Below are 13,604 nucleotides of genomic sequence, written 5' to 3'. Positions count from 1 at the left end.
AAAAACCCACCAGAGCTCCACTGCTGAGAAGGATCATGAAGATGATGAAGGTCTCAAACCAGCTGTGCTCCACTATCTGAAAACACGTCTTCCTGAGACGCCACCAGGCTCGGCCCAGACCCTCGGACGTGTTGATGTCACAGCAGCGGAAGCGGCGGACGCACACTGAAACAAACGGACGGGTCGGTTCAACTAAAGGTGCAGGACGACGTCTAAAACGTCCTTTTAAAGCCAGTTAATTGTGTGCATTTTAGTTACTTTTATACCGTGCGAAACAAAAATCAGGACACGACTGGAAGAAGAAACACGCAAGAAAAGTTACACATTCAGCATAAATTATTCTTTGCACAAATGAATAAACATTGACATTTTTATCAAACATGCAACACACATATAAAACTAAAAATTATAAAAATTCATATGATGTAATGCGAAATTGTGATATAACGAAAATAATGCTACATTTTCGCATTACATGTTTTCATTTAGCATAAATGTTTCTATAAAGCGACCATCGTCGTGTTTTAGTTTGTTTTGTTAAAACAAAAATTATAACCGAACATCTTCAAAATCAAGTGGCTTCGAAATAAAACGTCATAAAGTTGAGGACGTTTTCAGAACGTTTCCATATAACAGAAAAATAAATGCATGTGATTCTGTGGAAGTATCTACGAAGGCCCGCGCCGCAACGACATTTCTTTTTGGCCGTTTGTTTTTTTCACAGTAAAAATAAAAATAAAAACCATCTTCACCGCACTAAATATTGAACATAGGTATAATTTCTCCTTAAAGTGCATTAAACCAGCTTCAAGTCAAGTAAAATTCACTTCAAATTTTAAAAGTTTTTGCCTGACGAACGCCGTAGGCTCCAAAGTTTGCGATGCATTTAGTCAATTATATTTAGAGAGAGTTCATCCATTTCCATCCATTAACATTTACCCTTTATTTCTATACACCATTAAAGAGCACTGTTTGGTTGAATATTGTTTTTCATTATTATTATTAATTTTTTACATTTTTTTTTTCAGTTGTATTTTGGTTGAGCGTCGCTTAAAGGATGTTGTTTCTTTTTATTTACGTAAATTGTTCTTGCATAAATAATTTTACACAGTCGTAACTTTAAAGCATTTAAACACAAAATAAATTCACCGCGCTAAATATTGAACATAGGTTCAGTTGCAAATCATTTCCACTTAAAGTGCATTAAACCAGCTTCAAGTCAAGTAAAATTCACTTCAAATTCAAAAGTTTCTGCCCGATTTAACGCCGTAGGTTTGTGATGCATATTTTTTACGCTGTAGAACCATTAAACCACACAACAATAAGAAAAGAATGAAAGAATATGCAATTTTTGGTAACGTAACATTGCTCCAACAGCTGCGACGACAACAACGACTTTCGCCGACGTCTCGTCTTTGTCCGAATCAAACGCACTTCAAAGAGCTCCCGAACGCTTCCAGCGGTTACGAACGCGCCTCCATCGAGAAGGAGCGCTCCAGATACCAACACCGGGTCCTCGTCCTCCTAATCCGTCCCTCTCCGCTCTGAAAGCCCGCCGTCTCTAACAATGAGTCCCTAGCATCGAATCCCATTTGAGCCTCGCGCGGCCGTCAAAGCGTCTCCATTACTGGCATCTGAGCTCCTCTAAATTAACTTATTGCCTGTAAACTTAATAACAGGGTTATGGTAACAGGGTTCTCTCAACTCAATTTGTACCGATGCTCCCGCTCTCCGTTGGCAGCGGCAGACATTTTAGCACCCGGGCATCACCATTCATCAAGCAATTAACGGCCATCAGAGCTAAGTCACGAGGGCCTCCGAGTCTGGACTTATTGGTGACTTCATTGTATTTTTCGGCTCTTCGTAGATTTGATTTGCGAGAGAACATCCAAGTGTGCCACTATTACTGAGCCGCTTCAAAATGACGAAAATATCAAAACGACGCGTCATTATCGATCCGCAGAAACAAACGACGAGTGTGGGGCATTTTTAGGAAAACGTTTTATGTTTGGTCTCAACTGCGTGAACTGAGAGTAGATTATTACGCCACACTTGAAAAGGTACGCTAGGATGCAATATATATAAATTATTGTCGCCATCATCACGTTTATTCATTCTATGTCCACACTCAACAAAACCGAATAGTTATCAATTCATTTATTAATGCTAGACGCCAAAAATCTGTGCACCAAAAGTCTTTGTCGTATTTTAACGTTAACATAAACGACTACCTTTTCGTTTTTGGTGCTTTGTGTTTTCCATATTTGCAGAAAATGCACATTCGGTGACATCTTTAGAGCTTTATGAATGAAAACTCTACAAAATGTGGCGTAAACAATTGTTTAGTCAATTATATTTAGAGAGAGTTTATCCATTTCCATCCATTAACATTTACCCTTTATTTCTATACACCATTAAACAGCACTGTTTGGTTGAATATTGTTTTTCATTAATATTATTAATTTTTGCATTTTTTTTTCAGTTGTATTTTGGTTGAGCGTCGCTTAAAGGATGTTGTTTCTTTTTATTTACGCAAATTGTTCTTGCATAAATAATTTTACACGATCGTAACTTTAAAGGACACTCTTGAAATTCCAAATAAAAGCATTTAAACACAAAATTCGCATTTCAAATAAGTTACGCTAATTTTCTGGGATATAAATTGTTGAGAGAAATAAAACAAAACAAAAAAACAAACAAAAAGCATTGTTCAGATAAAAAAACATAAGTTGCATTGGTGCAATTTATATATATATATATATATATATATATATATATATATATATATATATATATATATATATATATTAATTTTGTTTCCTCTCACTTTATTGCAAATCCTTTAAATTTAACTTTAATTTTTAACAGTATTCAGAATGAAAAATATAATTATATTTATTATTATTTTTTACGTCACGTTGAAAATGCATTATGCATATATAAGCCCCGCATGATATACTGTATATCACTATAAATGTATCCATTAATGCATCATGCACTGGTTTCCCCTTTAAGTAGTAAGTTCTTAACGCAACACTTTTTGATGTAACGTTTTAAGGCCAAAAAGCCTCCGTGTCCTCGGAGTATTTCCCTTCGAATGTGCGATTCTGCCCTTTTGACTTCTCCAGCAGAGAGCTGTTGACTGATTCAATTCAGTCATGTGAAAGTGTGCTATTATTCGATTTATAGGTGAGAAACCCGATCTCGTCTCGCTGAAATGCTGAAATGCGCAAGCGGAGAATTATCAGAGGAAATACATGGCAGCTCATTTGCCATAAATCATTCCCTCCTTCAAACAGACGGCAGAGATCTGATTGTTTGCTAGCGCGCTGCAATGAAGTCGACAGCTTATAAAGTGCAGATCCGAGGCACACGGAAACGCTTGTGTAACGCTTTCATCACACGCACGCACACACACACACACACACACACACACACACACACACACACACACACACACACACACACACACACACACACACACACACACACACACACACACACACGCACTGTATAACAGATGTCGGCCGTTTCTCAGAACAAACTCTTACTTAACAGAGCAATTACGCAGAACATAAAGACGCCTTCGTGAAAATGCAGCCTATTTTTTAAAAGAGTAATTAAAATGGAAAACTCCAAACAATCGTCTGTTGTAAACGCGTGGCGTCTTCTGGACAATTCATAATTAAAGTTAAAGTTTGATAGTCGCAATATAACTTCAATCTTTCTAACAGCGCGTCAAACAATGCTAGCAACATGCTAAAATATATTTATCAATTATGCCTAAAACATGCATGCAATGCGCTAACTACATGCTAAAATTATACACTGAGTAACTTTACACACAGCTGAATGTTTTTACTCACTTAAGTACATTTTATATATAATACGGATCGGGTTTAATTAGTTAGTATAAATCATGCTAGCAACATGCTAATTTTTCTAAAAGCATGCTGAAATACTAATCAGTTATGCTGGAAATATGCTAGGAACATGCTAAAACTTGCCGAAACATGCTGGGAATGTGCTAAAGGATGATAGCAATACATTAAAGAAATGTTAGCAAAAATTGTTAGCAAACCTTACTGATCTAGATTAAATCTAATATATATAATACAGCTTGTTTTTGACCGACAAGTACATTTTATGTGTATTTTCATAATTTTGTATATACAACATGGCTAAACATTGTTCCGTTCCAATAGAATGCTAAATGCTAACAACAGTCTAATGCTGACAATGTGCCAAATCCTGCTGGCAACATGCTAAATGCTAACTGCGTACTAGAAAATGCTAGCAACAAGCCATTAGATCAGTGAGCCAAATCATGCTAGCAGCATGCTACATTTTAGCAAAATGCTAAAACATGCTATTAAAGTCCTAACAATGTGCAAAATCATGCTAGACGCATGCTAGCGACGTGTTAAATCATTCTAGTAATGTACTAAAATATTCTAACGACGTACAAAATCATGGTATAAAAATGCTAACAAAGTGTTATATTATGCTAGCAGCGTGCTGCATTTTAGCAGAACGCTAAAACATGCTATTACAGTCCTAACAATGTGCAAAATCATGCTAGATGCATGCTAGCGACGTGTTAAATCATGCAGCATTCTAAAAACATGTTAGCAACATGCTCAAATGAACTAGCAATGTGCCAACCCATGCTAAAATCGAGTTAGAAACGTCTTAAAACGTGCTAAACATTTTAGCAAGGTGCAAATAGTAGTATTTAATCGACTTCTCCGAGTAAAACTTTTCTCATGTAGTGTAAACGTAATATTAAATGCTGCAAATGGCGTTTTTTAACCCTTGATTTCCATTAAAAGCAGCACAGGTTCGGGTTTTTAGCATCTGATTGGACGGCGGTCGAGGCGTCGAATGTGGAGAGTCAGTCATCATCAAATTAACACAGGACCATTTCGCCTCTGACAGGTCTTTTCAAATCTTTGCTGACACAGGACATTCAATTTAATGCCCCATTGCCCTTTTAAATGTCAGTTCACTGGTTAATGTTTTATATCAAATCACCTCCACTTCAAAACGAGGGTAAACAGGAGGATCACGACCGGCACACGAGACTCTGACGTCAAGAAAACACCAGACTGCGAACGTCTCACACTTTTACTCGCATTTTCTCCACGAGGATGTTTTAAAAACCCTTGAAGCTGCCAGAGATGAAATTAATTAATACATTACAACATGACGGGAAGAGGACAAACGCGTATTCGGCATAAATTGCACAAATGAATAAATATTTACATTTTTATCAAACGTGCAACAAACGTGTAAAATAAAAAAATGATAAAAAAATCAATATTTGAATTAATGTAATGCGAAATTGTGAGGATAATAGAACAGTTTATAATGAAAATGACGTAAAAAAACATTTTTTTGTTTTCATTTAGCATAAATGTGTTTATAAAGCAACCATCATTGTGTTTTTTGGGGGGATTTTTGTTTGTGAATTTGGGGGATGATGTGAAAAAGCCTATATTTTACTGTAATTAAACGTCACTGCTGACTATTTCATAGTTAATTTAGACATGAAGGAGAAAATGCGTGTCGTTTTTTGCATGAATGAATCACGCTGTTATTGATCTTCAGAGTAAATACTGCGGCTGTGAGTTAAATCTGTCGCTTCACGCACCGTCAGGAAAGCAGTTTTCCGGATCCATGGCCTCTTCGGCTGTCTCTGAGTATTCATCCTCCTCCTCGCCGGGTTTCCTCAGGTCGATCGTGCTGCCCTCTGATAGGCTGGTCTCGTCTCTCTGAAAGCCAAGAGAACCAATCAGATCTCCTCACCGATGAAATGACACGCCTTACGTTTCCCATCCCTTTTTAAATAATGAATGGCTTTGAGCGATCGGCCTCACTTAGTCATTCATTGCTCGCAAGTTTGTTTGAGTAAAATATTTTGGAGATGAGCATAGCTAGTAGTATAGATATACTGCATAAGTGACAAGATAAATAAACAAAAACGTAAAAAAATTAATTAATAATAGCATATGTATATAAATAAATGTATATGTGTGTGTGTGTAAAAATAAACGTTATGTATACCAGTAAATGGTAATATATTTTTATATGTAAGAGTTATAAAATGATTATAAAATATTATACTAATGTTCTAAATAAATAATAATCAATTGTATGATGTCTATAAAGTAAATAATTAGTACACACAAAACACACAAAAAAAAAAATATATATATATGTGTGTGTGTGTGTGTGTGTGTGTGTGTGTGTGTGTGTGTGTGAAAAAATAAAACACAAAAAAAAAAAAAATATATATATATATATATATATATATATATATATATATATATATATATATATATATATTCATGGCATGTTACAGCCTTAAGAGATAGTGTCATGTGGTCAGAGGTTAATATTCAGAATGCAGAATTTGTCAGAAGTGAGTGCTGAAAGTGTGTGTGTGTGTGTGTGTGTGTGTGTGTGTGTGTGTGTGATTCCAGCCGGTTCAGCGCGGCAGTGATTTATTCTGGTATTCAGAGGTTAGCATGTCTTCAGGTGCAACTTTCGCTTCCTTGTCAAACTGTGACACACTCAGTCCATCACCACGTCTCTTCAAATGAGAGGAAGCTCATGCTAAGTGGAGCGCTGAGTGTGTGTGTGTGTGTGTATGTGTGTGTGGGTGTCCAATGATATTTAACACCAGAGCGGCCCACGGCTTCCACAGGACGATAAAAGACCACACAATGATCGCATGCTTCACTGCTGCTCTATTGTTCCACACGAGAGAAACAACGGAGGGAACATGAGACGCGGAAACAAACATTACAGACCCGTGAAAGTAAAACAGACGCTTTGTGGCTTGTACTTCATGTCTATTAGACGGCCAGGTTCACATGCTAGTTCCCTTTCAGTCGGTCACTCCGAGTCACGTCGGATGACCGACGAATTGGGATCTCGCTTCGAGAGACCAATCTACTTCGAGTGTATCTAAACAAGCCAATTGAAGATTGGCATGCGCTAATCGCATCCAGCTGCCGCTGATCACAGCGCGTGTATAAATAAGCAGCGGGTGCAGCGCATATTCAGGTTTTCGCCGAGCCGAGCGTGACTGTTCCGCTCCAAAGACGATCTACGAGTGTTGGAGTACGGCGTTTCAGCGGAGGTCGTTTTCCTGCGTCGAGTGGATTGCCACAATCAGGCTGCACTACCCCCCTGTTTGTGTGCAAAACGGCTATCCCCTGTTGCCGCAGCACTAAAAAAGAGCATTCGCGGGTGCGTCTTTTTAAAGACGACGTTACGTCTGGCAAACTCGACGCGTCTTGGAAGACAGCGTGGGTCTTGCTTCAGACTACGTACACCCGTGTGTTTCTGGATGCGGTTGTTACCTGGTGTTAGGTGATGGTCACAATCGTTGCCTCGTGTGCCTGGGCTTAGCACGCTGAGGTGGCGGTTGTGGATGAATCATTTCCTCGCGGGGAGATGGTCATCTCGGAGTGATGGGCGGGCTCTGTCGCCTTGAAAAAAGGAGGCGGAGCTTGTGTTTGCTCGACTTGGTTCTCATTCTGGCTGCAGACAGGTGGGCTCCATTTCGTTGTGACACAAAGCTTAAACTCTGCAACCAGTGGAGCTGCAAAAGGGGCAGTCTGGACCCTCACGTGGGTATCAGCTGTACCCTCTTGGGCTCCCCCTGATGATCAGAAGTCAATCGCTGCATCGGAAGGTGAGCCAGACATTTCTGGAAGTGAAGATCCGGTTGCTCTGGCGCCTACCAGGCGTTGAATGTACTGGATACAGATCTAGAAATGGTGGCTATGCTTGCCCAGGCCGTCGAGGTGATCGGGATCAAGTGGAAACCTCCACTGCTTCCCGGCCCTCGAGGCTGGACGATTGGTATTTAAGGGTGGCTCGTGCTGGTTCTCAGGGCCCCACCCTGGTACCTTTCTTCCCGGAAGTGCATGAGGAGCTTACTGGGATGTGGAAAGCACCTTTCACTGCCAGAAACTGCCCCAGTGGCTCCTCCTCCTTCACCACCCTTGACAGTGGCACAGCCAGGAGTTACGGTGATCGCCCCCAGTGGAGCGGTCAGTTGGGATGCAGCTGTGTCCCAATGCCGTTTCTGCTTAGTGTGGTGATCCTGTGCTCCCCCCTCGGGCCTGCAGGTACTCGTCGGCTCTGAACGGCAGTGCCTTGTGCGGCCTGTGGACAAGCTGCGTCTGCAGTACACGCTTTGGCGTTGTTGCAGGTTCATCAGGCCAAGGCACTGAAGGATCTGCACAGGGGTGGTCATGACCTGGAAGTTCTGAAAGAACTCTGTATCGTGATGGACCTCGCGCCACGAGGCACGGAAGGTCACAACGCGGTCTCTGGGTTGTGCGATGGCCACTCACGGTGGTCCAGAAACGCCATCTGTGGCTGTGTCTGGTCGACATGCGCGAGGTAGACAAGACACGTTCCTTGAATGCCCCCATGTCCCAGACCGCCACTTTGGCGACGCAGTGGAGAACTTTGCCCAGCAGTTCTCCGCTCCCCAGAAGCAGACTGAGGTAAGAAACATCCTGCCTCGGCGCAGCTGCTGCCTTCACCCAGCCGCCGACGGCCCACCTCAGCCAGCTCGTCGCCGAGGGTGCCCCCTGCTGCCGCCACCGCTCCCGTGCAGTCAACGCAGCAGCCCCCATCTAGGCAGCACCGTGGAGCTGGCAGCAGGGCAGCCACCCAGCCTGTCCAGGCTCCTGCCAAACCTGGAGGAAAGCGCAGGTGCAAGAGGCCCTCAGATCCGGGATGGAGGGAGCTGCTCTGCCGGGCAGAGAATGTTGCCGCTACCTAAAACCTCGACAAGGGCGGTTTCCTCTGTCTCTGGGTCCCCAGGGAGAGCGAGGAGTTGAGCGGGCCAGTTCCGCGCCACTCACGCTCTCCTTGGGCTAATATGCAGCAGTGGGAAGACTGGGAGGACGAACCAACAGCCTACCCGCCTCACTTCTGCGGGGATGCAGGTAAGAGTTGCACACACTCAGACCCCGCTCGGACCGCCACGAGACGCCCGAGCCGGGTCCCTGCACTCCCCTCGCTGCCCCATCGCCTGCACGCCGGTGGTTCCGCTCGAGCCGCTAGTTCGGTCTCTGGATGCCTGGTTGAATCTTCCCAGGCTATCCCGGTGGCTCCCTGCGAACCCTTCGACTTCGGGCATATGATTCAGTTCATCCGGCGCCCCCCAAGTTCAGTGGGATCCGCTATATGTCAGTGAACAATGCGTGTGCCCCCTGTCTTGTGGGCGGAGATTGCTGTCCTTCTAGTGAAGGCACGATAAAGCCGCTTCCTCCAGCCGATATGAGGTCGGGGCTTACAGCCCATACTTCATAGTGCCCAAGAAAGGCGGTGGGTTATGACCAATCTTGGATCTGTGAGTCCTGAATCGAGCACTCCCGTTCAGGATGTTGACACAGAAACGCCTATTCAGTGCGTCCGTCCCCAGGATTGGTTGCAGCGATCGACCTGAAGGACACGACTTTTCGTGTGTCGATTCTTCCATGCCACAGGCCATTCCTGAGGTTGGCGTTCGAAGGTCGAGCATATCAGTACAAGTCCCTACCCTTCGGCTCTCCCTGTCACCCGCGCGTCTTCATGCAAGTCGCGGAAGCAGCCCCTGCTCCACTGAGAGAGTAAGGCGTTCGCATTCTCAACCAACTGGATGACTGGCTCAGTCCCGGGCCCAGTTGTGCGAACACAGGGATCTGGTGCTACAGCACCTCAGCCAGTTGGGGTTTCAGGTCAACCAGGAGAAGAGCAAACTCTGCCCAACGCAGAGGATCTCTTTTCTTGGGATGGAGCTGGATTCGATCGATCAGATGGCACACCTCACAGAGGAGCGTGCCAATTCGGTGTTGAACTGCTTCAATATGTTCAAGAGCAGGATGGCGGTCCCACTGAAATATTTTCAGAGGCTCCTGGGGCATATGGCAGCGCGCCACAGTGATGCCGCTGGGACTAATCCATATGAGACCGCTTCAACATTGGCTACACGATCGAGTCCCGAGGTGGGCGTGGCAAAGTGGCACTCACCGGGTTCAAATAACACCGCCTGCCGCCAAACCTTCACCCGTGGTCAGACCTCTCGTTCCTTCGGCCGGAGTGCCCCTGGAGAAGGTCTCCAGGTATGCTGTGGTTTCACGGATGCCTCCACCACCGGCTGAGGGGCCACGTACAACGGGCATGCAGTGTCAGGGGGTTTGGACGGGCCCTCAACTGCAATGGCACATCAACTGCCTAAAGTTGCTGGCAGTACATCTCGCCCTAGGCAGTCTCGAGAACTGCCTTCGAGGCCAGCATGTACTAGTCCGCACAGACAACATACTGACCGTTGCGTACATCAACCAACAAGGTGGTCTACGCTCCCGTCGTATGTCGCAACTAGCCCACCACCTCCTCCTCCTATGGAGTCGGAAGTTCTGAGGTCGCTTCTCGCCATTCACATTCCAGGAGTGTGCAACCAGGCAGCCGACGAGCTGTCGCGAGCTGCACTACCCGGAGAATGGAGACTCCATCCCCGGGCGGTTCAGCTGATTGGGAACGTTTCCGAGCCACTCAGGTAGACCTGTTTGCCTCTCCAGAGACTTCCCATTGCCCACTGGCACACAGCTGGCTGCGGGGCCTTTGCAAGTATGTATTTTCAGTGAGCCTTCTTGCACAGACACTGTGCAAGGTCAGGGAGGACTAGGAGCAGGTCTTGCTAGTAGCACCCTACTGGTGAAGACTTGGTTCCCAGAACTTGTGCTCCTCGCGACAGCCCCTCCTTGGCCGATCCCTCTGAGGAAGGATCTTCTGACTCAGAGATGGGGCACCCTTTTGGCACCAGCGCCCAGACCTCTGGAAACTCCATGTCTGGTCCCTGGATGGGATGCGGAGGCTCTAGGTGACCTACCTCAAGAGGTAGTCGACACCATTTCTTCGGCTAGAGTGCCGTCCACGAGACAGGCCTATGCCTTGAAGTAGAGCCTGTTCGTCGAGTGGTGTTCTTCTCAGGGTGAAGACCCCCGGAATTGCCCTATCAGTCGTGGCTTATCTTCTTGCAGCAAGGGTTGGAGGCGAAGGCTGTCTCCTCCACCCTTAAAGTCTACGTGGCTGCAATCGCTGCAAATCATGACCCCATAGATGGGAGGTCTGTGGGTAAGCATGGCCGGATTATCAGGTTCCTGAGGGAAGCCAGGAGGTTGAATCCTCCACGGCTCCCAACAGTACCCTCTTGGGACCTGTCTGTAGTGCTGACAGCACTGCAGTAGGCTCCGTTGAACCCTTGCCAGCAGTTGTGCTAAAGTTCTTTTATCTATGAAGACATTGCTCCTGCTCGCATTGGCCTCCATCAAGAGGGTAGGGGACCTGCAGGCTTTTTCGGTCGACGATTCGTGCCTACAGTTTGGGCTTATGGATTCCCAGGTACCACTGAGGCCACGGCCCGGCACGTGCCCAAGGTTCCCACTACCCCCTTCAGAGACCAGGTGGTGAACCTTCAGCGCTGCCCTGGAGGAGGCAGACCCAGCCCTGACGTTGCTTGTCCCGTCCGAGCACTCCGATGCTACGTTGACCGGACACAAAGCTTCAGGACCTCAGTCCAGCTCTCGTTTGTCACAGAGGCCGGCAGAAGGGGAGTGCCGCCTCCAAGCAGAGGATGGCTCACTGGATAGTGGACGCCATTACCCTAGCATACCAAGCACAGGGTATGCCCTGCCCCCCCTTCAGGTTGCGGGCACACTCAGCAAGTGTTGCATCGTCCTGGGCGGTGGCTCGTGGCACCTCGCTGACAGATTGTAGAGCTGCGGGCTGGGCGACCCCCAACACGATTGCTAGATTCTATAGCCTACGTGTGGAACTGGTATCCTCCTGTGTTCTCACCTCAAACTGGTAGAAGCACTGAGAGGCCCGGTTTCGGGTCGGCTTGTTAACCGCTCCAGAGCGTCCATACAGTAGACCCTATCGAGCTCCTCCATTCCCCTCGGCAGCCAGATGTTGCGGAGCATCCGGCGCCAGGCCCTCTCGATGAATCCGTGAGAACCGGTGAGGGCTGGGAGCCATGTAAAGTACCCCAAGAGGACTTTATGTGTGTATTTCCACGGCATAGCCTTAGAGCCCCGTGTTTCCCCGGCAGACCTTCTGCCCGTCTAAGAGGGTTCAATCACCTCCAATTTTCCATATGCAAACTGAAATACTGTCCATATGCGTATTCGTTCCGAGACCTCCTACGGGAAGGCTGGACTTCCCGACGCCCCTGTTCACTAGAACGTGGGACGTTTCCCAGTGTTCCAGTCTCCACGAATGGGTAGTGTTACAAAAGTAGCTGGCTTCTTGTGGTTGAGCCCGGCCTACGCCGATAGACTGAGGGGCTTGTGGGCTCCCACAGGACACTGGAAGAGGCAGCGTCCATGGCGTTTTGGTAGGGATCCCAACCGCCGGTCATCCGGCGTGACTCGGAGTGACCGACTGAAAGGGAACGTCTCGGTTACGTATGTAACCCTCGTTCCTGAAGAAGGGAACGGAGACGTCACGTCCCGTCGCCACGGTGCTGCACCTCTGCTGAAGGGGCCGGGTCACTAGCTCGGCTCCTCAGCGAAAACCTGAATATGCGCTGCACCGCTGCTTATTTATACACGCGCTGTGATCAGCGGCAGCTGGATGCGATTAGCGCATGCCAATCTTCAATTGGCTTGTTTAGATACACTCGAAGTAGATTGGTCTCTCGGCGAGATCCCAATTGCGTCGGTCATCCGACGTGACGTCTCCGTTCCTTCTTCAGGGAACGAGGGTTTATACGTAACCGAGACGTTACCTCTGAACACTGACAGAGAATATGCATTAAAAATGTGCACGCGAGGAAAATGGTTGATCGAGCATGTCCAGGAAATTAAAATAAGCATGAAATAAATATATAACTAAATATAATAAAAATGGCAAATAAATATTTGTATGTGTATGACCTAAATAAAAGTATATTGCATGTTTAAATGTTTTGAGGATAATTAGGAATTTTCCTGCTAAATCCATACTTCTTTATTTGATTTAGAATATGAGGGCTGACAAATGTTAACGACAAATTAAAAAAAAAAAATTGTTGTTAATTTGTATAGAAAAAAAAAGAATGTGTGCTTGATTGTCATTCAAGAGATATTTGTCATAACAAATAAATTGCATTAAAATAGGCTTCATATCTTTGTGCAATTTAGAATGCGATGTTTAATCTTGAAATAATTTTTACATTTCCTTAAATGTTTAAAACATTTAACTGCATTTTTCACACTGTGAAAAGTGTGCGTAGTTGTCGTGAAAATAATTTTCAAGGCAGCAAAAGAATAAACGGTCATTAAAAAGGCTTCTTTTTCTTTGTGCCATATAAAATATTAATGCGACGTTTTATCTTGATTTTTAAGGTGAAATACGACCTGGTTTTTCTCTGCAATCTATTTAGGCATTCAATCTTCTGGGAACTGCAGCTCTGCATTTGTTTTTTTTTTTTTTTTTTTTTTTTTTTTCCAGAAAAAAAAAACGAAGAACACAAGAAGAAGAAAGCAGATGTGTGATATTGGCCCGGCCGTATCAGTTTAACCTAATTTAGCTCCCGTTCTCTCTTAACGTCA

General features: G+C 45.2%; 1 protein-coding gene across 2 annotated transcripts in view; it reads right to left on the bottom strand.

The window, feature by feature from the left end:
- The window catches only part of scn5lab (sodium channel, voltage gated, type V-like, alpha b), a 260,523-nt gene that overhangs the window by 25,878 nt on the left and 221,041 nt on the right, over positions 1–13,604 (bottom strand). For both annotated transcript variants that reach the window (XM_043225867.1, XM_043225868.1), the window contains 2 exons: positions 5,654–5,774; positions 11–165 (listed from right to left, as the gene is read on the bottom strand). In XM_043225867.1, coding sequence (XP_043081802.1) covers positions 11–165; positions 5,654–5,774 — 276 coding nt within the window. The remainder of the gene's footprint in view (positions 1–10; positions 166–5,653; positions 5,775–13,604) is intronic.

The sequence above is a fragment of the Puntigrus tetrazona genome, chromosome 24 (assembly GCF_018831695.1).
Source record: "Puntigrus tetrazona isolate hp1 chromosome 24, ASM1883169v1, whole genome shotgun sequence".
Classification (NCBI taxonomy): Eukaryota; Metazoa; Chordata; class Actinopteri; order Cypriniformes; family Cyprinidae; genus Puntigrus; species Puntigrus tetrazona.
Note: the sequence above shows the minus strand (reverse complement) of the source record. Positions and strands in the feature narration are given on the sequence as shown.